The sequence below is a fragment of the Apteryx mantelli genome, chromosome 1 (genome assembly GCF_036417845.1).
Source record: "Apteryx mantelli isolate bAptMan1 chromosome 1, bAptMan1.hap1, whole genome shotgun sequence".
NCBI classification, from domain to species: Eukaryota; Metazoa; Chordata; class Aves; order Apterygiformes; family Apterygidae; genus Apteryx; species Apteryx mantelli.
The window spans coordinates 126684368-126710088 of record NC_089978.1 but is presented as its reverse complement, the minus strand read 5'-3'; the positions used below and the strand labels follow the sequence as shown (position 1 = coordinate 126710088).

General features: G+C 36.9%; 1 protein-coding gene across 18 annotated transcripts in view; it reads right to left on the bottom strand.

Moving 5' to 3' along the window:
* The window catches only part of ABI3BP (ABI family member 3 binding protein), a 180318-nt gene that overhangs the window by 65953 nt on the left and 88644 nt on the right, over positions 1–25721 (bottom strand). For 11 of the 18 annotated variants that reach the window (XM_067301112.1, XM_067301129.1, XM_067301187.1 and 8 more), the window contains exons 15-21: positions 11046–11120; positions 8884–8958; positions 7913–7987; positions 7278–7352; positions 5957–6031; positions 4618–4698; positions 1062–1130 (exon numbers count right to left, since the gene is read on the bottom strand). In XM_067301112.1, the coding sequence (XP_067157213.1) occupies positions 1062–1130; positions 4618–4698; positions 5957–6031; positions 7278–7352; positions 7913–7987; positions 8884–8958; positions 11046–11120 (525 nt within the window). Of the gene's footprint in view, positions 1–1061; positions 1131–4617; positions 4699–5956; positions 6032–7277; positions 7353–7912; positions 7988–8883; positions 8959–11045; positions 11121–14270; positions 14334–14749; positions 14816–25721 lie in introns of all 18 variants that reach the window. The other 7 variants (XM_067301251.1, XM_067301202.1, XM_067301225.1 and 4 more) reach the window with 5 other exon arrangements.

Genomic DNA, 25721 nt, shown 5'->3' with positions numbered 1-25721 from the left:
AAAGATAAAAAGCGTATCTATATCAGGGGGACACTGTCTTCATCCTCCTCTCTGACCATAACTTTTTTCCTCCTCATGGCTGTAGACAGCTGAAGAGACAGTCCCATAGAAATCTTTTTCTTTTGGTATTCTTTCTATTATCTATTATGTATAATCTTTCTACTAATTTTTTATGAGTTTTGTCCTGAGTGATACAAGGGTAAGATCTGAACAAAGGCAGCTGAGGAAGATCTCAGTAGGTTATCTACTGCTACAGAACACGAGATGTTAAAGTTAGAAAGCTTTCCATCTCTATTTACAGAAATAAATTAGGTCTGAAAGGAAAGATCTCCAAAGGCATGAAAGATAAAGGGACCTTGAAAAGCAGAGTTGGTAGAATTATTTATTATTAACATGACTTTAAACTGCAGCCTATTTCAAATCCTGAATATATCTACAATCAGTAAGTAACCAGTGCGTTTATCCAAGCTTTCAAACTTTACTTCACTTGTTGACTCTCTGCTTTGACTCTTCTCAGTTCTATTGTTTTATTACCTATGCCTCCTGATGCTCTCTCTTTCTTTATCATGATACAGGTTTTAATTAGGAAAGAAATACGATTGATGAATGTTGCATTTGTGCCTCAAACTTTATTTTTGGACAGTACTGATAATCTGTAATACTGAAATTCACAAAAATGTCAAGACTTATAAGTACACTTATGTTGAGGCAGTTATAACTTGTGAATACACTAAGATTTGAGGGCGAAAACTTCCACAACTTTGTGGGTTTAGATATAAAATTAATTCATTAATGTAAAAGTCCCTATTTTTGAGCATGAAGGATTATGACGGTGGTGGAGGTGGGTTCTTAGGGGCAGGTGGTGGTGTTTAAGTTTAAAAGATTGAATAGAAAGCTGGCATATTTCACTCAGAATTTTAATGCCCTCCTGATTTATTTACTGGCACTTTTTTATAGTTAATGATTGATCTATCTAATGCTATTGCCACTACTCTAAGAAAGCAAAAGACTGTAAGATGTATCATTTTCAGGACAAATAAGTGAAAGAACACGGTAATTACCCGGCATTGTCATAGGCTCTTCTGGGTGCAGAAAGACCTTAGGTTTGGAAGGAGAAGCTTTACTGGGAACTGAAAAGTTAAAAAAAAAAAAAATCCAACAGAGAACAATTATTAATTTTTCTATGTCCTTTGAGAATTAATTCTCTAAATTAACATTTGTTGGGTTGGTAAATCTCTCGCCACAATAATCCCCTTTAAAAGCCATGTTGTTCGTTGATAATGGATAGCTCCCATGAAGTGATAGCATGGTTCTGTTAAAAAACAAAAGAAAACAAAAAGCCAGTCCAACCTAGTCAGTGAGATCAGTTCTTGTTCCCAAACATAGAATCCTGATATTAGATGGGGTCAAAGGGTGAATAATGAGAGTACACAGAAGCAACTACTGCAAATGAAAAGTCAGTAGTACGAACTCTTTGTTTTTGCTAAGTTCTTTTCTGAACTGCCACTTGTGGAAGCACTGCTCTGTCATGACAAGGCTCAGCTAGGGGTGCTTACCTTAGGAATGCTCACTAAGGAATGCTTAGTTATCAACCGGAGACTATTTTTCTACACTGGGCAGCAGTGAGTACCGAGTACGGCATAAGTGCATCCATACATCAGCATCACATCTGGCTCTAAATCCAAGGCGGGAAATGCAGTAAGAAGCATACCAACCTACAAGTTGGCTACTCAGAGCATTCTACCAGAACTAACCTAAGGCCAGACATTCGTCTCACTATACAGTTCTGATGAATCCTAAATCACTCAGACCTGACTTTTCTTTTTGTTTGCTTGTTTTTGAACATGAAATTCAACAATGCCATTCTTCTTCCAATTCTAAGGAGATTCTGAAAGTCTCTGGTAATGATTTCTTTTCAGGCCATCCTTAAAAGGTTCATTAGCAAATATAAAATTTTCATTTGGTTTGGACTTTTCTAAGTAAAAGGTAGAGCTAGGAGATGTGTTTTTTTCCTCAGAAAAATTATGGGAATAAGCCTGGAAAAAATTAAATACTTCTAATTTCCTCTGACCCTTCTGAAGTCAGAGCATCTAAATAAAACTTCCATATAATATAAGAGGACTTTGACATAAAAGCTACTCTCAATATCATTGAACAATTTATCAGGCTATTGGGCTGTAGGCACTGAGAAGCCAGGTAACCTGAGATTCTGAAGGACAGAAAGTAACAATGAAAAGGACAGGCACCAAGTTATCAAACCTCTATTTCATAGAGAAGGCGTGGTCCTCTGCATTGATTATACTTTGGAAGATGCATGTTTTGCAGTCCTTCCAAGACCCTCGTAGCCTCTGCTAAGGGACAGAAGGCTGTAAAGGAACAAGTACATGTCCAAACCAATCTATCTCGTATTACACTATCCTAACTGCAGTAGCACATGGAGACTAAAGAAACTTGCAAACAAAAGTGGAGGCATTTGAGACACTCCTCCACGATAGGTAAGTTCTGCCTATTTGTCATTAAGGTAGTTCGTTCTGCAGTTCCCTTGCAAAGGCATCACATCACGCAAGTGGAAATGCTTGAAAGCATCTGAGGAACAAGCATTTTATGCTAGAGGCAGAAGAGATTTGGGGTTTATAATGCATCTACAGCGACTCAGCAGGTGTCCTAACACATTTTAAAGCGCTGTTTCTGCAACTTTTCTGGAAAGAAAATGTTGCAGTACAGTCAGATGCAAGCTAGAAAATTGATTGCAATTTCCTCTCCTCAAAAACTGGAGAACCTTCTACATTTAGAAGGAGAAATTAATGTAAGTGAGCACAATGGGTGGGTATGATCTTACTGGCAATAAGAACATTTTTTTTATGCAGGCAACAGATTCAATTATCCAAACACCAAGAAAAAGAATGGAGCTGCAGACCTTCAGTGGAATGCACAGTGGGTTGGAAAGACAGAAAAATGTTTATGTGAAATTTTTTTTTTCTTAACTAAAGTTTTCAATATTAGCTCCATTGCCAAGGGACAAATACTTTACCAGAAACAGTACAAAACTCTTATTAACAATGACAGTCAAAATTAACCCTCAGCAAATATGTTTGATCCAAAGTGGATATCCGTGGTAAATCAGAGATCAGTTATGAACCGGACAAATATTCTTCAGTATTTTGATACATTGTAATGGGAATGTAACAACAAGTGTCATGGCACACGTTTCTAATTTAAGCTCAACTCCCAAGGGACACTAGAATACAGAGGAGATCCTGCTCTTTGACCATTTTATGACCAAGAAAAGCCAGGCTGTCCCCATGCATTGCATAGTTTATGCCTCACATAAGAATTTCGGAATAAGGATATCAAAATTCATCCTGATAGAACAAATGTAGAATTCACAGATGCCTACACAGAGAAAAGCCTTTACAAGTGTAATGATGATTAGAAAGCGGTTCTTAGGATTCCAGCTGGATTGACCAGCAAAACCACTAACAGAAGAAGGAAAGACTGGAGGCATGTGTAAAAATCCAGAATCACACTGCCTTCATCTGAAGTTCTGCAGAAACCCAAAGTAGCCATTCATTGCAGAAACATTACAATATACAGTGTTGACCTTGGCAGTTCATGGGTGTAAAACAATTTCATTCAGTGATTCTCAAATGAGTCATTTTCTCCCTTGTTTAAAAAAGACATGCAGGATTCAGATATACATTCAGACATAGGTATCTACAGCAGAGAGGAGAGTAATTATTCTACTAATACTATACTGAATTTCTACACAAAAAAGTGTCTTAGGAGCTGTAGTTATAATGAAAAACTTAAAAACAAAACAAAAACAAACATACTAATTTGAGACAGTTCCAAGACATAAATACCATTTAGTTAATGAGCTTCAGAGGTAATAATTTGCTCTAAAGAGAGTAATTCTTTTTATGAGCAAGACTTCAACAAAATATTTCACATGGAATCTGGAAAGAATTTAATAATAGTGCGTGATCTCTACTAGGATTAATTAGTATCTTCTTATAATACACAGTTACGCATTTCTAAGTTTTGTAACTTCATTAAAAACCCTTATAACAGTATTCACTGTTATAAGGCCAGACACCTTTTATCCTCCAACACACATTACAGATCAAATTCAACCCTGGTACGAATGTGCAATTTCACTTGCCATCATAAAACATGCTTTTACTAAATTCCAGGCCAGAATTTCATCCTTATTTCCATGGTGTCAGATAAGTCTATATATGTATTAATGAACACTGAATCAATACAAGTGCTATGGTACTGGGTACTACTATACTCAATTAGCAAAGCAAGAAAATTTTCATGTTCTAGACTCTGTGCTGACTTATGTTCAGAAAACTTGTGATTTTGAGATGAAAAGGACATAAACAATTTGTTTCAGTCCAAAGTCATGCAATTAGGTGGCATAAATCTAAAGTTGAAAGTTTTCTTGCTTTGCTTTAAATTTTTTTGGTTCAGTACAAAAATAATATTCCTCAAAAAGCACAGCCCCCTCATTGCCTATCCTCCTGATGATTGAGGGTGCTAGGCTTCATGCAGAACAAATTTAAACAAAAGTATATTAAACTGCTTAAGTGATACATTATGGCAGGTAATTACCAGGTTTGATCTGTGGTTTTTTGGGTCTGGCAGATGGTGTAGGTTTAGATGTAGAAGGTATAAGTTTTGCTTCTTTAGGAGCTGAAAGAAATGTACTGAATTATAAGATTATCCTTTCCACTGTTTCACACAGCTAAGAGTCACACAGTTCAAGCCTGAAATGAAGCAATGAATGGCTACTGAGAACAAAAGCAAATGGCAAAAACAAATTTGTGAAAAGACTTCTCAAAATCTTTACAAGACTTTATTACCCCAGCTAAAAATAACAGCTTGTTCTTCACTGTAAAATTTAGTAAGTAAATTAAAAATATCTATTTATAGTTTACAATTGCATCAAAATGTTCCTCTCATTAAACTAGCAAATACATTTTCACAAGATACCTAAGAGGGAAAATAATAATGCTATCTAATCTTCTGAACTGCAGGTCAATTTTAAGCCATCAAAAAAACAGAGACAAAACCTGCAGAAAATGCCCACAATTTTCAATTCTCTGAAGAAATTACCTGGCAGGGAGCCAGAAAAGCATGGAAGCAACAAGAAAAAAGGGGGTTGCTTCACAGCTGTAGTCCTTGAATTCTATTTAAAAGAAAATAGAAGTACTGCTGTTTTAGACAGTAAAAAATATGAGCAACCAGTTCTAGAAAGTTTTTTTTTTCCCCTACACATGCATGGGCTGAAACTAATAATATAACTGTTATAGCTAATATAACTGTTAACCTGACATCAGGTGAAGCTTAATGTCAGTGTCAGGTGGTTTAACAAATAATTTTCTTCATTTTTATAAAGCAGTGTGATGAGACTGCTTTCCAAGGAAAAAGTTTCATAGCAATAGACACAGTGGAAAAGCATATGACATTTTTGGAAAGAACAGACTAGAATAAGATATATGAAGTGACTAATAAGTATTTTTCAAGCCAAAATGATATTCATGAAGGATTCATAGAAGAGTAGAATAAAAACATCCACCTAGTGCCACAGAAATCCTTCGTGGAGAGTTTTAAGATTAACGTCCGCAATACTAACCTTGCACTTAGCTTTTCAATAGTTTTTCTGATGGGTTTCTGATGATTTTTCTGAACGTAGAATGTGTTGTTGATGTAGCAAAATTTCCCCCAAAATGGGAGCCAAAACTAGTAAAATCATTTATTATATGGAAAAACTCAACTTATTTTTTTTTCCTAACTTGAGAAGTATGTATTTAGGACTGCTCTGCCTTCCTAACTTTTTTCCTTTAAAACTAAAATGGATTACAAACATAAAAAGCCATGTGATAAAGTCAGAGTTCTAACTGTGGCTTAGACTATAATGAAGAGTGACAGACAGCTACAGAAATATTACCTAGTGTTGCTTTTGGTTGGTCACTGGTCTGAGACGTTTTAGGTGTACTGTGCTCGAGAAGTGGTGGTTTAGGGGCTAGAAAACAAAAAATTCAAGCGTAATGGAATGGATCAGTAGAGGTATCAGTACTAAGCTAAAAGTGGTATCATTCCAATAGTTTAAGGTTTTTCTCCTCTCTTTTTCTTTTTTTTTTAAAACAGACTAAATAAACTTGAAATTAAGTCCTACTTTTCTCCGTAACATCCTACTTTCTTTTTAGTTTTGCTTCCTATGAAACTACACATTGCACGTTTGCGGCTGTGTGGGGGAATCTGCTTCTGAGGCTCCTTTCCCATTTTTATGTCCTCTGCAATTTTTTTACCCATTGTTGGATTCAATCACCAAACATATTCCATTTCTTTTAAGTTATGGGAGAATAAGAAGAAAGGACAGATGAGTGCTTTGAGTGAAGAAAAGACTGCACTCCATATCAAATACCAGAGAATCCATACCAAAAAGGCAACTTCTAAATACCAAAACCTTTCTGAAAAGCTTAAATGAGAGCCTGCAGTCAATCATAAGCCGTACATAAGACATCAAAGGCATCTCCTGCTGCTTACTGAACAGCCTGTTTATGAGATATGAGAATAGAGACATTTTGAGGTTCTAGAAATCCACACCATAAAACCTACTGGTTCAGTACCTGAATCATTAAGGGAGGCAAATTCACCTCCCTTAATCCCAAATCAAAAGAGAAGAAAATTACTACAGGGATCTGTTTTTGATCAAAAAGCAGAAAAGGAAAAAAGACACTCTATGATAGTTTTCTCATGGTCAATGGATAAATCTGTCACACGTATATGAACAGTTTTGAAATTTCCCCTTCTCATCCATCACATGACTAATACTGCATTCTGAATCTAGTTTGCTGTAACTAGCAAATATACCTTGTTCGCCATAACACGTCCATATGAAAGTGGCAGATGGGGACTGGCAAAAGAGGTCATCAAAAAAATATTCATATATATTGTTTATACAAGTCACACAAAAAAACAAAACTGTGTTGCCCTGAAGTTTTTTCCCTGCCCCTCCTTTCAATTAGGCTATGAAATGGGACAGCTTGTTTATATTCTGTCACCAGACCCATACGCATAAACATGATGAGCTTAATGCTTATATCTCTTTGCACAACATCAAATGACTGATCTTAGAATAATAACGTAAGCTGGTCAAGATGCTCATGTCTTCTATAGTTTCTGTCCATTTCAGGAAGTTTTTCTGAGCTATTTTTAGTGAACATTGTTTCAGTATACTGACTTCTAAAAAAGGTGTGCACAATTACCAGGTTTCACATGCTGTACTTCTGGGGTAGCAGGTGGTTTCAGTTTAGAAGGAGTAAGTGGTGTTTCTTTTGGAGCTGAAAGAAAGAGCTCAGTTTGCAATCAAAAATTATTTAAGAAGGCTTTTCCACAACAAAAGCACATGCCACAAGTTTACACTGAAGAAGAGATAACGCAATATGGAATGAAAAAGCCATCTGATGAAATCAGAATTTGAGATGAGGGATGGCGATGATATTTAATTGCTGTGATCAGAAATAGATTTGATGACCACAAAAGAACTAACATTTCCACTAAGAGATTTCTACGAGAGAGAGTGAGCAAGAGAGAGGGCACATGTGTGCATGAGAGAGGGAGCCAGAGAGAGTAAGTGCTGATAAAATGATGGATTTTTTCATGCAAGTTATGGAGAAGTAAGTTTTACTGCTCTGAGGACAGTAAAACTATCCTGAACTATGTTCCCATACAGAGACATATCAAGAAGCATGAGAGTCTAATGACAATGGAAAAACAAGAATCTACAACCAGGAAAAGAATAATTATACATGTGAAATGATCTGCTGGAAGAAATGCATTCATGTGGGATGAAGTGCTCAAAACAAACACAGAGTTTGTCACTGTGTGAGAACAACATTACCTAATGTTACCCTTGGCCATTGAAAAGGACGAGAAGTTTTAGGTGTGAAAGATTCCAGAATGGATTCACTTGTTGCTGTTGGAAGAAATAGTTATAGTCATAAGACAGCAAAGAGCTAATGGAAGAAAACGTTGCTTCATAAGCAAAAACAAATTAGTTTGTACAAGAAAAACAGAACTATTTCACTAATTCTTGGACTCTTCATTTTATCAGTTTAGTATGTGTTAGAGATGAATTCAGTCTTTTGAAATGCACTGAGCTTTAGTGACTATAAATCATGGTACTTGTGATGTGCAGAAATTCTGGATGCTCATTTACTTTCTTCCTGCCTTCATTTTAACTGGTTTGGATTTAAATCACTGCCAAGTAACAGATTCTAAGTTGCCTCATATCTTACTTCATCATTTTGAGTTTTGGTCCATTACTTAAGGATGATGGTGTGGCGTAACATGTAGTAATTTAATGAAGAGGATATGTTGAATAATCAGTTAGTCAGATATTAAAACCACACAATACTTGGACTAGAAAGCTGAAACCTGATCCAACTATGGTTTCAATATGAAAGAATCAAGTGTCTGCAACTCTTAACCAATTTAATGCACTTAAGGATATAACCCTTCCTTCCTTAATATTTTAAACAAGACTACAACAGTAGAATGCAGTCTGCAGCATTCATTGGAGTACTTTGATTAGTACTTTAGGACACTAAATCCTGTTTTCTCACAGTTATCTATGTAGCATATTTTTCAAAATACTGATGGAAAATCAGATGACTATGAGTTGCTATATGCATTGCAAGTGTGATAAAGCACCAATGTCAACCATTAATAGCAATCTAATTTCAAAACCAGGTGTTAGGGTCCAGTCCAAATGCACACTGAAACTGAAGATTACAAGTGCAGTCATTTCACTGAACCTTAGAGCAGGGTCTGAGCTACTGAATAATAACAGCTAGGTAGTAATTATTATACCTGATCCAGGATCTGCTGTTTCAGGCTTACTAGGTGTCACAGGGCTTGAAAGAACAGGCTGAATATCATCGAAAGCTATAAAAAAACCAAGTCACAGTATCTATGATTATTATTTCTAGATGTAGCTTTGAGTTCTTATAATGCACCTAATCTGCAATGTAGTGGTTCACCCACAATAAGTGCGTCTTATGTTGACAACAGAGCAGTGCTGCTTTAGAGTAGGAGCTGAAGCTAGTGGTTAAAATGACAACCAAAACTAATGTGGAAGCCAAGTAAAGCTCATATTACTTTAGACAGCATGCTTCACACAACTTAAAGCAACCCAGGAAATACATAGAAGAACTTCTGACACAATTATTATAGATGTAAAGCACTCAAAAGAGCAGTAGAAAATAATATAATCTACAAAACTGAAAAATACTGCAAATATATTTTTGCAAAAAAAGTCTTAAATTCTCTTCAGTGTTTTTCTCTCAAGATTTTGTTAGTTTTAATGGTATATAATCTGTATATAAAGCAAAGGTAAAATAAAGTTAAAAAACATTTAACAATAAGAAAGAAGCTTAATATAGTGGCAGTAGAGTATATATGCATGTGTATAATCTATCTATCTAAGAGAGTATAATAAAGTCTGAAGATGCTTTATTAGCTTAGAAAAAAAAATAATTTTAGGATTATTATTAAGCTTTAGACATCATTCACCAGACTTACTTCATTTAAGTACGTCTCAAAATTGCCTTAATACCATCTCTTGAAGAAGACAAACAAAAAATAGTCTTAGGTGAGTTTCCCAGTATTAAGCACAAGATGGCTTCGCTCATGCAAAAAAAAAAGGGGGGGGGGGTAATCTGTCTGTCTACACTGATGATCATGACTTAAGCGGAAGACAAGCCTGGCAGATGACTAAAACATCTGGGATGCACAGGAGGAATATTTTCCCAAAATTGCTACCAAAAAAGCAAAAAAGAAGTAGTTTAACTGAAAAGCTAATGCATTACAGTTACCCATAGTAATTCTTAACACATGAGGTGTTCTGGAAAGCAGAGGCATACATGTTTCCAGGTCAACTGAACTTGTAACTGCAGAAAATGTAAATAACCTTGAAAGGCAGCTTCATATGGTGAAGAAATGGCAATAATTCAGAAAAAGAAGGATTGCTTGACACTGCTCCATTATATGTCAACAACACTTAAATACTGTTGAAACAGTTTCAAGAGACTTCCAACTAGAAAAGAAACCAACAAAAACTCTGTTTTGAAATAGTCACCTTATTCCTAACACACATTCCCAACAGAAACTGCAACTTCCTTATATGTAGACTTAGCAAGAAGAGCCAATTGCTTGGTGTGCATGTAATGTCAAAAAGGCTGTACTTTTGACTTGATTGCATCTGAAGGAAGAGGCCTAGATACCTAAAATATATGTTAATATGAAAATTTACAACCAGTAATTTCTATTTGCGACACTTGGTGTGTTTCAGTTTACCAGATGTAGCAGGTATTTTGAGTTACAGCTTTTAATACACTACACATTCTGTAATTTGCCATTCAAACTAAATCAATAGAAGTGACATTTCATATTTTCGATATAACAAAAATTAACTCAACTTTCAGGAGACACTGAAGTGCAAGAAGGTAAGAGAGAAAATTTATAAAAATACTGTTCAAATATTTACTGTTGAGTTTAGGATAATTTTCCTTCACACTCATATTTTTTTTATGAATACAAATCTAAGACTCTGATAAGAAGAGTTCCAAGGTGAAATAATAACATAACTCCCCACAACCTGAGAAAAAAATGCTTAGTAACGGAGAAAAATGTACAGCAAGACTAACAACTAAAAAAATCACCCAGTGGCAAATGTTCCAACCAAAATGTATGATCATATCTGACAATCAATCAACTCCATCTAGGTAGCAGTCTCTTCTGTCTGACATATTAAACCCACCCCAAACAATCTGTATTCCTGCAATTTTCCTATTTGACACTATGCCACAGCCACAGTCTATCGTGATGAAGCTATCGAGTTTAACTACTAAACATTGAAGATGAAATACCATTTTGGGCAACATCAAACAATCAGAGGAAACAGCCTGTACATATGACACCTGTGATGCAAAAAACAAATACTAAGCTGTGGAAATAACAAAAATACAATTTACCAGTCTTTATTTTTGATATTTCTGTAGATGCAGATATTTGTGAAGGGGAAGTAATATGAAGAGAGTCCTGTGAAGCTGGAACACAAAAAAGAGATTTGTGATACCTTACTTAAAAGTTACAAAGATAATGATATCATCATCTGAACCTGAAGAATGAATAGGTTTCAGCCCATTACGAAGCAACTGGGGACTTCAGACAGGAATAATTTCAAAAGCACATGAAATGTATTTTCTAACGTGCATATGTGATACAAATAATGAAAAAGACTGTTGAAAGAATTATGGAAAGATATTCAAAGATGTCAGAAAATATGACTGAGAAAGAAGGAAAAAAAGAACAGATGAAAAAAAGAGAAAGAAAACTGAAAAGTGACGTGAAAGGCAGAGAAAGACTTGCCTGGGTCTATCAGGACAGGATGTGAGGTAAAAAACCACCTGGTTTCAAAACAAACTCCCTTTAAAAATAGAAGTGGGAGAGGAGAGGTGTACAACTTTTGATATACAGAAAGCATATTGCTGCACAATAAAAAGGCAGAAGGATCCTAGAAGTATTAATATAGGCAAGAAGTGTAACTGCACTGGAAAAGACCCTGAAGTACATGCACTACTGAGCTGATGCAAAAGCAAGACTGCTCCTGACAAAAGCGCCAAGACAACATCCTGCAAGACACCTTAACGTGGTTCATTACACTTTGGACTTGCACACAACTTCAACTCTGTAGGCTTAAGAGCCTGCTCATGTAAATACCTGACTACTACCTCGTGTGCCAAAACATACCGCCAGGCCACAGGACTGGCCTTGTACGCCTGCAAACATGAGAAAGGCTACTGCCACCAGCATCTCCACCCACTCCCATCAGGTGCCAGAGCCAACGCTTTACGTAAATACGCTTTTCATACACAGCATTTTCATCTCTGCATTTGCTCTTCGCCCCAACGTAGGCCCAAGTGAAATGACAGCTCAACTAAAGGCACAACAACGCCTCTGGGTACAGTTCCTGCCCTGCATCGGACCAGATACATCGTTACTGGATCTGGCCAGCAGCAGGGTCAGGTGCCAAAGGCTGCTGACCTCCTGAGCCCTGACAAAACACGCTGCGTTTCACCCAAAGCTGGAAAGAGGCTGCGTGCTTACAATCCTAGCGTGACCTCAGCAGCTGTAGGACAGCAGAGCGTCTGCTTCCTGAAGGGGACCAGGTAAAGGGAAGAAGACCTGGCCTGAAAGCCAGCCGTCAGGTATCTCGTAACTGCACACCTGGCAGCAGAACCGCAGTGCCACCAGCTTGCGCCAACCCAGCCCAGCAGGAACTTGCACCCGAGAACGCCATCTTCTTCGAATGCGCCAGAGAAAGAAAGGCAGCTACCAAAGAGGAAAGACGCAGGGGAACGGCAGCCGAGGCACGGTGTAGTAAAAGCTTCTTTATGCAAGGTGTTGTTCTGTCCCTGCAGAAAGTGCCTGTCAAGCAACGGAAAAAGCACGGGCTCCAACAACACAGTCGCATCACAAGCGTGGCAGGGGTTGCTGCAAGCCAACGTGCACCACCTAATCTTGATACTCCCCCCAGCAGACGACAAAGATGCCGAGTAACTCGGGGGGGCAGCAAGGCAGGCAGGGTGGAGAAGGGGAGTGAGAGAGAGAGGAGAAAACGGCAAAAGAAGGTCAAACGCTAGTTACCCTTCACTGGTTGCTGGGTTGCCAGGGAGGCAGGAGAGGGGGACTTCAGCCTTGGTCTCCGAGTAGCTAAGATCAAACACAAACACCACCTTCAGGTCCTCAGCGAGCCTGTTGCCGCACAGACCACATCAAGACACAGCTAGAAACAAGGAGACGTGGCCCTGCTTGGGGCAGGCTTCGCTGTCCCTGCATTGCTCCCTGGAACTCAATGCTGTTTTTCAGCTGGCACAGGGAGCCCCACAACTCAGTAAGCCTAGAAGCAGACAAGGCCTGCAGCGTGGACAAGCCCCAAAAAGCAATCTCACAGCTCACAAATGGACCAACTTCTCATAACGAGGCAGAAGGGACCAACCGCATTATGGAGCCACTTTTTAGCATTGCCGCGTCAAAGCTTCAAAACATCTGAGTGGGATCATCTCGGCACAGAGAAGCATTGCCAAAGTAACCAAAAGCAGGAAGGGAACCACGGGCTGCTAACCCATCACAGCTCTTGCCGTTTCCAGGGAAGCAGCTGAGGGCGATTCCAGGCCTGGTCTCCGCGTTGCTACGGTCAGACACAGAAACCGTCTTGAGATAGCAACAGTCTTGCCACTGGACTTGCAAGCAGCAACTTGCGGCACCGGTTTACGACACCCCAAAAGTCCAGGTTTAGCGCAAGATATGCCTTTCTCTGGCAGCTTCTCACGAGTCACTGACCAAAGCAGCTACCAGCTGCCTTGCCATGGTTGCAACTAACACGATAGTCCTAGAGACTCAGGGGTTAAATGGCTCTCCAGCTGCAGCAACACGGCCAAATGGCCACTTCGCCAAAGCATTCCTTATGCCTCGTCGAAAGACGCAAGCAGCCTTTGCAGGGAGAACATCGGAGCCAAAAGACCCCTCTACTGGATTTGGAATTCAAGAGGAGACGTCGCAGGGGCCTCTCTTTTAAATGCAAGCAACTACCAATGCTCAACACTCCCTTCTTTCTGCGTATCACCATATCTATTATTGTTGTTATTACTATTATTATTTTGACAAAGAATGGACTGGATCAGGTTCACTGTTCTCCAGGGCACATGAAAATGTCAATTCCTCCTTTTAGTATAGTCTGTAAACCAGTGAGTATCATGCATCCTCATCCAGCTAAAATTCTGATGTTCAAGTCAGCGAAATGATAGCAGAAAAAAGAATGGTTGATGTCCTGTAAGAAAGCTATGAGACAACTATGCCACATATATAGCAAGACTAGTGGGTGGTAAAATTCTACTTCTGCTGTATTGTAAAATTTCATGCTAGAAAGATGTTTCAAAAAACCCCCTGCATCTGCAGACACACGAAGCAAGGTATTGTATTGTATGTTCTTTTCACTAGCTGTCACTCAGTCCCTGCAGAAAATGATTTTCAAGTGATAGAAAAAGTATAGGTTCAAACAACAGAATAATGTAACTAGTACAGCAAGTATTTCTGCAAGCCAAGGTGCATTAACAAACCTAGGTATTGTTCAAAGCAGGTGAAAATGATGTCAAGTGATGCAAGAGCAGAAGAAAAAAGAAAAAGATCGTATTTACCCTCCACTGTTCCTTGGGGTGCCAGGTAGGGAGAAGGAGATTTCAGTTTTGGTCTCCAAGTAGCTAAGATCAAACCAGAAAACTGCCTTCAGATACTAGAGATGGATAGTCATCGTTAAAAGTATTGCCAGTATGGAGTTTTAAATAAATGAAGCCCATACTTCATTCAGTTTTTAACACAAATATTTGCATTCATTATTGTTTCATTTCTTTAAATCACTGTAGCTTAGCTGAGTTAATGCAGAATTAAAACAGTTCTAGTGAACTAGGACTATAGAGCAGTAAATCTCTAAAAGGGATTGAGAGTCTTAACAACACTATTTCTGTGTAAACATTTATAAAGGACTGACCACGTCACCGATATATTTAGGCATTGTCACTAACCACAAAAAAATTAAAAGGCTTTGACCCAATCTTAAATGCTCTTCATATGAAAGTATTGCCAAAATGACAGAAATGATGATGGAATCACTATTTACCCATCACTGTCCTTGTGGTTTCCAGGGAGGGAAAAGATGTGGACTCCAGGACTGGCCTTAGGAGAGCTAAGAGCAGAGATGGAAACTATATTGAGATACTAAGGCAGTCTTTCTATGGATATAAAAGCATTATTTTAATCACATCCAAACAGGCCAGTATTTAATTTGTAGTTTCCCAGGAATATTTTTCCTACCTAAAAAAATGATTCATCATTTTTTTGTCACTCGATATCACCCTTCCTCCTCCCACAAAAAAAAGCAGACAAAAAAAGCCAGTAGCTAAACACTGCACCTCTGGAAAAAACAGTTAAACAATACTGAAGTATTCCTTATACTTGCGAGTCAAAAGATTTAGATGAGTATCAATTAACAACAAAAAACTCGGAACCCAGTATACAACAAGAATAGTCATGATGTTCCAGAGCTGCCTTTTAACCACAAAAAATGACAGATCCTAAAATCCACTGTCTAGCATCAAACAAATAATTTCAAGCTATAAATGGAGAACTAACCAATGAATATGTAGCCAGAACTTCAGCCTGCATGCAAGCTACTGTAATGTTTTGGAAATGACCATCTTTTATTTAAACTGAAAAACAATCAACTTGTTCAGATTTCTATATTCTTCATCACCCTTAAAAATCTCAAATTTTGGGCCAAAAAACTGTGTGCTTGGAGAAAAGGAAACAACAGCTTCTCTGAAGAAAAATGCATGCAGGTGAACTTAACATGGTTTTCCAGCAAGGCCTGAGCCATCTTCTAGAAGAAGAAGAAGAAAAAAATTTGCTTTCTTAACCAAAATCTGTAAGAATCCCTAATGGGATTCTTACAACATCTCCTTAATTCACAGAAGCAGAAGGTTTCTATCCTGGAAGGAAGTACTCCAAATGGGCAGAATCTCATGCACACCCTGTTATACAAGCATGACCTAAAAGAAGAGTTGCATTTATTTTTCAGATGTTAATGAACATAGATATGCAAATGACAATAGTGAAACAGAAGGATCATGGTAAAAATCCATTTAAATGCATAAGAATATCTTATTCAAAAAAAGAGGAGAGAGGAATCTGATAAAAGCATAGACTAGATTATGAACACAAGCAGAAAATAGGTCAAGCAGTGGATAACTTAGAAAATGAAATCAAAATATAGGAACTTCCATCACACATGCAAGAATGTATGATGGGAAAAGAGAAACATCACTAACTGGATGAACCAGTGAAGAGAAAACTTCAAACATGCAATTCTTGTTTGTATGTTTCTCTGTGGCTTTGGGCTATTTATTCTCCTATCTGTCTTTATTTTCTTCACTGAAAAATGGGAGTAATGAGAGCTCCACAAATTTGTTTTCTAGATTACCTAGCCTATGTTTGCACCTTCATTAGCACTGAGTTAAGAATTGTTAAATGTAACAGTTAAGATGGCAAATATAAAAGTGTACCTAGTTGTTAAGTGTACAAGGGGATAGTATAGTGCATTTGTAAACATCTATATGGGACTACAGTGGAAGACAAAAGCAGAAAAGAAAGTTCTTGCATTCAACATTAAACCTGGCCTATAGAGAAAGGAAAACATTAAAAAAATCTGGCTTGATTCTTTAGGCTACATAAAGACGGCTGAAAAACCTTTTATCTCCCCAAATAAATATATGCTTCTTTTTCCTCCAAGGCACATCTGGATTATAAAGTCTTGAGAAATTTAAAAAACTTGGGCTTGTAATGCCCACTTTGCTATTTTTCATCTCACTAACAAGAGTTTGTCATCATGACCTAACTTTAGAGTGGGAGCCCTCCTTCAAGAAAAAAATAGAAAAAAAAGAGAATAATATCCCAGTGTTGCTGGAATAGCACAACACACTACCCTGCACAAGGTGTGCTGTTCAAGATGATATAAATGTAAAGGCAAGCAAGATATTGAATGGTTAAGAGTCATCTCTGTGTTTTGCAAATAAAGAGAAAGATATGCAGCACAATATGGTGTCTACAGGCTCCAATATCCTATGCTAGACAGAACTCTAAGAATCTTTTTTTCCATTTTCTGGAGTAGAAATTACATCCACAGAATAATGAAATAGCTCAAGTGGTTATAAAAGACTGTGTTCCTTTGGCACTCATATAAGAAATGCATTCCAGCTGTTTATCAAGAAATGACTGACACAAAACAGTTATTTAACAGGCTTGCCATTTAGACCTGGAAGCAAATGTGTCTGAAAGTGTTCACAGCAGCAAAAAATAAGCTAGTGACAATCTGATGAAAACTATAATATAATCAGATATTTTTTATTTATCACTCTCTCACGTTTCCAAGAAGGGAAGAGACAGAGGCTTGAGGGCTAGTTGTGTACTTAAATCAAATATGAAAATCTTCTTGAAATAGGCAGTCTTTGCACAAGTGATAACCTTGCAGTTTTCTCTCTCTTCTCCCTCCTCTCCCCACCCAACACACACACACACACACACACACACACACACAAGCAAAACCAAAAGAGAACCACAATTCCTCAGCTGGTCACTCCAAGGCAGTCCTTTACATGCAAACAATTAATTGTATATGCTGACTGTTCTCTTCTCATATCAAATAAATGCCGAGAAGATGTAAATTAATCATTATTATCATATTTAGTCATTTTTTTCAACTCCCCTTAAAATCTGGGAATATCTTTGCATGTGGCTGTTCACATGCTTTATTAAAATGATGACTGCCAGACTAGATCAGACATAACTTTCTCCATTCTTCCAAAAATTGCAACTGTTGGGAAGTGTATCCATCTGGCTTGAAACAGTGCAGTATAACTTGCTTTATAGGCAAAGTATATAGAATAAAGAGCTGAAATGTTCTATTATGCCAATACATAGAAAACTATACTGAACTTTTCTGTTAAGGCCCTTAATCGTAAATTATTGCTCATATGGAAGATGTGTCAGCGATAGATAGTGATTACAACTGCTGAAGAAGTAATGCATAAAACCCTTGATTTTCTTGATTTTAAGAGAATGTTTAGTTGGAATCCACAAGCTTTGCCATTAACCTGCAACTCCAGGCAGCTGGACAGCTGCTGAAAGTTTCCTAGCAAGTAAACATGCAATGGATGTCTCAGCATAAGGGAGTAGTGGCAACAGTTTGACATAGCCCCGATTTGGTTGGAATTCTCAGCACTGAATGCAGCTGAAGTATTTGCTCATGCCGAGACTGTGAAACAGGCAGAACCTCGAGCGTTGATTCAACTGCTTTTGTTCAGTGTCTTTTTCGTAACCTCTGCTGGCAAGTTTTATGATTACGTCTGAAAACAGAAAGTAAAAGAATCCAAAAGAATATATGTTGGCAAGGAACAGAAAAATTAAATATATTTTGAAGTATTTATCATATACTGATAAGTGTAAGTAATTTAGATGTCAAGAAAATACCCAGTTTAACTTTACTAGAGCCAGGTATATCATGTTTCAAGACTGTTTGAAAGCTTCACATCTACCTTAGAAGTGCCACCTCAAGATCTATTTGTTACAAATATTTTCTTTAATTACCATGTAGTGCAGTTTAGTTTTAAAAGTTGCAGTTAAGCAGTACAGTAATGCATATAATAAAATTTGTTTGCTTGTTTCTACTAATAATAGCTTGGAACCTACATTGTCTCACTTAATGACAGCAAAGCAAAATATCTAACTTAGATGAGGTAACTGCTTTAAATCTATTTGAATATAAGGACTTGGCTCTGTTCTCCACTACTTTGAACCTTGCATATTCATTCACCTCCATGTAAAGTGGATAATTCCACAAACTGATTTAGAGGAGCATTTACTGAAAACCACCATCATTAGTAAAGCATCAGGCTGTTGCTTAATTTCATGTTGCACTGATATGTATTGCAGCTTCCATCAAATTCCAAGTAATAAACAAAGTATTTGACATAGTACTTTGATACAGCATAAAAAAATAATAATAATAACACACAGATTACAAAGCACAACTACATCCCTTGCAAAAATTTCCACTTACCAAGAGAACTAAGCTTTTGAACAAACACCATTACCAGATATGGTTGGTGGCATTTCTAGGATGCTAGAGGTTTTGGATCTCCAAGAGAAAGGCTGTGTTTCATTAAAAGCATTTTAGTATAAATATAAAGGAACTTCAGGCACAACATTGCATTCAACTCATAGGATCTTTGCTCTCCAAGAACAGGAAAAGACAGAGGCAAGGAAGATAATGGTTGGCCTGAAAATCAACAGTGAGATGACTGAAATAAGCTACGAGACTGGTGTATGGTACAGCAGCTTAAATGCTCCATACCAGACAAAATTCTTATCATTTTATGATGGTATCGTAATTAATTTTTTGGGAAAAGAATTGCAGCTACATAAAAATGCTTATAGGAAGGTCTTACAGTAAATAATGATTTATCCTGGATGATAAAAGACTCAAAAACACTTTTTGAGATCTTGAGTATACAGAAATATTAAACAAACAAATTACACTGCTCCTTTCAGACAAAATAAACTTTCAGCAAGGGAAACCTGTAGAGCTCAACCTCAGTAGTAAAACACAGCCTAGAAAGTAGTTCCTAAAAAGAAGAGCATTTAGTGTAGCAGTGAAAGCAGTTGGTGATGACAAGTATCACAAATCAGGCAGAAAGCTAGAACAAAAGCAACAGCCCCAGAATACCTGGAAAAAAAAAAAAGGCCAAAAATTCTCCCAAGCAAAACCCAGAATATCTATAATCCCAAATACTTTATTTAAAAGAAAATAATTGTTTCATTATTACCCATGGTTATTCTTAACAAATGAGGTACTGTGGAAACTGGAGAGAGAGATTCTTCCAGCTCAGCAGTACTCAGCAGTTACTCAGCAGTAAACCTACATGGCAACTCCACACTGAGGCAGAATTAAGTGGAAGATGATGAGAAAAAGACAGAGATAACATTCAACACTACATGTTGTAGAACTCCATTTAAAAGGATTCCCATGCATGAGCAAAAACACATCCTTTTATTAAAAATGTGAGAAGACAGCACCTTAATATAAGCTGATGCATATCAGATGAAATCATACAAAGTATATAAAGTGAAATATCCTGAACAGAAAGCCAGATATGCCAAAGAGTAAGCTAAATATGCTAAATAGCGAAGTCAGTATGTATTTGACCTGAACTAAATCTAAGGGAACAGATAGCTGCTTTACACCTACAGACCTCATGCTAGCTACCTGAACGTAGCTTCCCTGCAGGACATGATACCACAGAACAAATGAATTTGAATTTAAAGGACATTTCACAGTGTTTTCTATTATGATGCAAAAAAACCTTAAATCATACTAATAGCCACTATATGCAAAGGAGCAAAAAGCTCATTGAAAAAAGCAAATCTGATGATTTATAAACAACTGTCACACATCCTACTTTACCGCATGCATGAGTTCTAAGAAAATCCTCCACCTGAATAAAGACAAAATTCAATGTCTTGTAATAATGTATAATCAGTAAAATATATAATAATGAACCATAAATTAAAAAGGTATCCTAACCAAACTAATTCAGTTATCTCCTGACTTTTCTGTATGATTAGTACCACAACTATGAGCCATTTAGCAACGCCCATCAAGATTCCTGAAATAACCCTATGCAGGTCTGAACTCTGAAAATACCAGATTAGTTCAGTGGATTTGAGGAAGTAACATGACATAAAAAAATCTCAATGTAGCACTAAGAAATAAGCTGAAACCATCAACATGGAAGCCCTAATGACTCTTGTAATAGAGAAAATAATAATTTTAAAGGGCTTTTGAATAGTATGATTATAATTTATCAGTTTCTATTGCTGGTATTTCTGGAGGCAGAGCTGGTTGGGGAATTGAAGCAACATGAAGAAAACCGTGCAGAGCTGAAAAACAAAAACTCAATCTTTATTAATTGAAAACTGTGGAAAAACATTATAGAGCAACAGTATCTTCACTCACTGGACAGAGTTTCTATCTTATATTAAATCCCATGGCTCTGAAGTCAGAAAGAATCTTCAGTTTAAATTTCTAGATATGTGTGATCTAAAAGAGACGTATGCATTGTCTGGGATATGCAGGAGCACACACGTAACTACTAACAGCAAATACTAAAAAATTCCTAATAAGAATCCTGCAAAGCATGTAAAATATGACTAAAAAAGGCTAGGGAGGTAAGAAGCAAAGAGTGAGCGAAAGACCTGGATATAAGCTTTAAAACCAGACAGCCAAAGAAAAAGCCAATTACTAATACTCCAGCAACACAATCAGACTTTTTTGGAAGTCTTTGGAAGGCCTCTGTAGAAACAAGGGTTTTTATGAGCAGCAGAACTAATTAAGAGCAGTTTCCTTTGCATGCTGACTGGCTGGCTAGTTACTTTCCAAGAAGAGTGCACAGTAATCAAGTTTCTCCTCTTTTTTCTTAAAGCTTCAAAACCGAGTTTCTTTTCAACAGAGCTCTGAATTCATGCAGGAATTTATTTTTACATTGTCTTAGTGAATTCCCCTGAAACTGATGGAAGTTTTCAAAGCTAACAGAGGGAAAGTGCTAAACACGAGCAGGCATGCAGCGCAACTACATAACCACCATTTCCATAGGGAAATGGAGATAAGGAAGGATCACGAACACTTTTATTCAGGCAAAGTACAGGGGCACACAAGCAGCAGAGGGAAGAATTGCCATAGCAAAAGGTGGCCTTTCCAATAGATTACTACCTCACTAAAGTCTGTAAGTCTTCACAGGTTACTGTTTGTGCTATACTTACAGAACTGATGTACTCTTAGACACAGTCTAACCATAGCTGAATAAGTTAATTGGCTATTCTGGCTGATTTTGTAAAAAATGGGCACCATACATTAGTCTAGTCAGCATAACCAGGGACATGAGGCAGAAGTGGCCAAATAACCAACAGCTTGCTACTGATCCTGTTATTTCTGCAGGACTTAGTTTCAACAATCAGAACAATTCAGTTAGGGGATTTAAACATAGCTTAACTTTTCTTTGCACTATAAGCCTTGAAAAAGAGAAACACTACTTTAATATCTTATAAGGCATGCTAAATTCTATTATGATCAAGCACAACCATACAAACTTATAAATATATCAGGAATGTTGATCAAAATTAGGAAAAAATATTATTTTGGAGTATTGTATAAAACTTCCTAAATTAGTCTGGTATTTGATAGAACAAATAAATTACAACAGTTCTGTAGTTAGTCTGATTCATGTTAAATACCAAAGGTATGATGAAATCTCTGTGAGAATTTCTAATTAAAAACACATTTTCAAGTATTACCAGGTACAGCTGATGGCATTTCTTGGATGCAAGATGTTTCAGATCTTGCAGAAACAGGTTGCTTTTCATCAAAAGTTGAAAGAAAATCTGGGGTTAAAATGAAAAGGGACTTTAGAGTCACCAAGTTAGCACAGTATTTGGATAGCAGCGGTGGGCAGTTCAAGGCAACACCAATGTGAGATCAAGCAACATGTCAGCAGCTTTGAAGATCAGCTGTGAAATGAGGTGTTATATAAACACTGAAGCTGATGTGAGGTGAAGCAGAGTGATAGCAAAATTCTGGTTTCCCATGTGAGGTAGAATTCTTCTCACTGGACGAATTAAAAAAAAATTTTTTTAAGTACCTGTTCTTTGAAATAAGATTGCAACTATGGAAACAAATAAGAGCAATGTATGCCAGTACAGGTCTTTTTGTAGCTTGTTATTTAGTCAGTATGGTAAATTATTTTTCAGCTATGATTACATAGCAATGGCTGACCTTATAAAAAAGAAAAAAAAAACAGACTTGGCTTTTATGTTATTTTATATGTTTGAAAGAATCTTAGCATTATTCACAGCAAATAGAAGTGATGGCAAGGCATGGAAAAGCTAATGGAATTATATGCTATTTACCCATCACTGTCCCTCTGGTTTCCACGGAGGGAAGAGATGTGGATTTCAGGACTGGTTCCTGGGTAACTAAAATCAAATTTGAAAACAATCTTGAAACGGTGAGTGAGGTCAGTCTTTACACGAAGTCATCTTTGGTCCTTCATTAGCAGAGCTGGAACATCTGTATTTATTTTATACTTCTTGTATATACATTTTTAAGTGATATTTGTGATACCATAGTCTGTTCTCTGCCTTCTTTGGGTGCATGGGGCAATGTATAGCACCTAATTTTGAAGCATTTATTACAAGGCCACCTATCTACATCTGATTTTTAAATTCTACTCAACAGCAATAAGTGACAGCTACCCTCTTCTCCCACACACTTTGGTTTGGAAGTTCCAGATAAGTCTTTTAAATAAGCGGTTGCAAACGCTTAAAATTATTTTCATACAACATTCCTTCATATTAGAAATTAAGCATAAAGTGATGAATCAGTGCTTCATTTCTCCTAAAAACATCATTTTATGCATGCAAGTTGGAAAACTTATACATCTGGCACAGAAGAAAGCCCATAAATGCCTGCCTTAGGCAACGACACAGAGCAAATTAATGGCTCAAGTTATAAGAAGTGCTATTTTGTCAGCAGACACAAGCTCACTACTAAACATTAAAGTTAGAAACTTCACCATTTAGTTTATAAGCACATTTGACCAAATGTGGGATGCACATTAAATCCAGCTAGCCTACATTTTTTAAAATCATAAGAGAATGGTTCAGTGCATAACAAAAGCATGTGCTATTAACCTAAAGCAATATCACAGAATCAAAGAATCACAGCATAATTTAGGTTGGAAGGGACATCCAATACACTAGATGTTGGAAAAAATCCTAACAAATGAACATTCACAGTACAGCTTAAAGACATCAATTTGAAATAGCACAGAATTGCAAAACATTTTCAGCTTTGGAAAGAAAAAAACCATTCAATTCACACAGAGAAAGATTGTTAACATTAACCCAACCACACTATGTATGTGCTTAATACGAGTTCTGTAAAAGAAAAAAATGTTGAAAGGCTTCCAAATGTATCCTAAAAGATGCAGAAGAACTGTTTCGGGAGCAGGTAAAAAGAACGTATGGTCCTTATCTGAGAAATTATTATATTAGACACTGAAAAAACATCATTATAATTTACCCAGTTCCTCTTTACTTGAGTCAAATGTAACAGGTTGCAAAGGTGTTTGAACAGTTACTGTAAGAAAAAAAAAGCACCTTAAACCTGTCAAATCACACTTTCTCACAATAAATAACTTTTGCAGTTATAGTTTTGAAGCAAAATATTTTATGAAATCACACTCCAGAAACAGAGTAGTAAGTGTGACAGAAGTACTGTTCTATACTTATTTATTCAGAATAACTGTCCACTGCTGACTGCTGATAGTTGCACTGATTTCAGGGGATCTGTGATACAGCACTTATGCAAATCAGGACAGTTCAATTGGTGCAGGGGTAGTTATGGATGTAAATCAGTAAGTATAGAACAAGTAAATTCATGTTCAGTCAAAAGTACAAATATACAATGATAATCTAGACCATCTCTGCCCTTAAAACTTTCCAGATAATTATATGTGTAATACGAAATTACCAAAAAAATAAGAAATAATAACTATAATATTCCATTATTCTCAGTGTGTCATAATTCTATAAGTCTATCACTTCCACATTATTCCAAATGCAACAGTGACTATACCCCTTCTTCCTGTAATTATCTTAACTCCATGGTTAAAAAAAAAAAAAAAAGAACTAACAATGCAACCAAATTCATAAGGACATTTCTTGTGAGAATTCCTAACAGTAATAAAATTACTTTTTCAAGAAATGCCATTACCAGATTTTGTTGATGCCATTTCTGGAATACCAGATGTTGTGGATCTTGAAGAAACTGGCTGTGCTTCATCAGCAGCTGAGAAGAGAATCTGAGTTTAAGAAGTTGCAGCAACATCAGAGCCACTAAAAAACTGTATTACCCATGTGGCAGGAGCTGTGCTGCAAAAGGAAACACTGATGCAAATAAAATCAAGATAGTAAATGGCCTGAAAGTCAGCTGTGGGTTAACTGACAGAAGAACAACCATGTTGATGTTTCCTACGGTATGGATACAACACAAGTTAAATCAAATATGGCATTTTTATGTCTCCTAAATATCCAGGACACAGAGTTCTCATCCTTCTGAAGAGTTTATGGATAGAAAATTATGGAATAAGAACTAAACCTACACAAAACAGCTAATGATAATATACAACAGTATGTTCCTCAGTCATTCAGTCTGGACAGACTGCTTTCTAGTTGCTAATGAAAAGGAACGATTGACATGAAAGTATCACACAGCAAACATGACACACACATTTTGTTTAAAGACACTGACTTCTAATCCTACTACCATGCAGCACAGTGATGAGAAGGCAATGGAAACTATAATGTAAATATGTGCTATTTATCTATAACTATATCTCTGGTTTCCAGGTAGGAAAGAGATGTTGACTTCACAGCTAGTCTCTGGAAAGCTAACAGCTAAACACAGCTAACAAAATACAGTCCTGAGATACTGAGGCAGACAGTATTAACACTTTGGGTATCAAAACGCTTTCCTGAGCATAGTCAAAAAGTCCATATTTAGGCATATACATATGGACACATACACACACACACATTTGTGTGTATCTACACATGCAAATGATCTGAATAACCTGTTTTATACTCCTGTAGCTTCACAGAGAGGTATAAGAAGAGTAACAAGGTGAGGAGTGAGATACATAGTGTGAAAAAGCTCAAAAGGGTTTGAGAGACTTAAAAATTGAATATTTGCTAGTAACGAATGGTAAGAAATTGCTCAGCTTAGAGACAATTTTCTAACCACTACCTTTATGTTGTATGAGATGGTCAGAGTTTCAGCTACATATTCCTACTGTGAGAAAAAGCAGCCAGGCAAGTGCTTTTATGAAACATTTGTTAAATGGGCAGCTTTCTGAAGCTATCAATCAGAATGACATTCCCATAGATAACATCTTTTAACAATAAAACACAGAGTGGATGTTGGC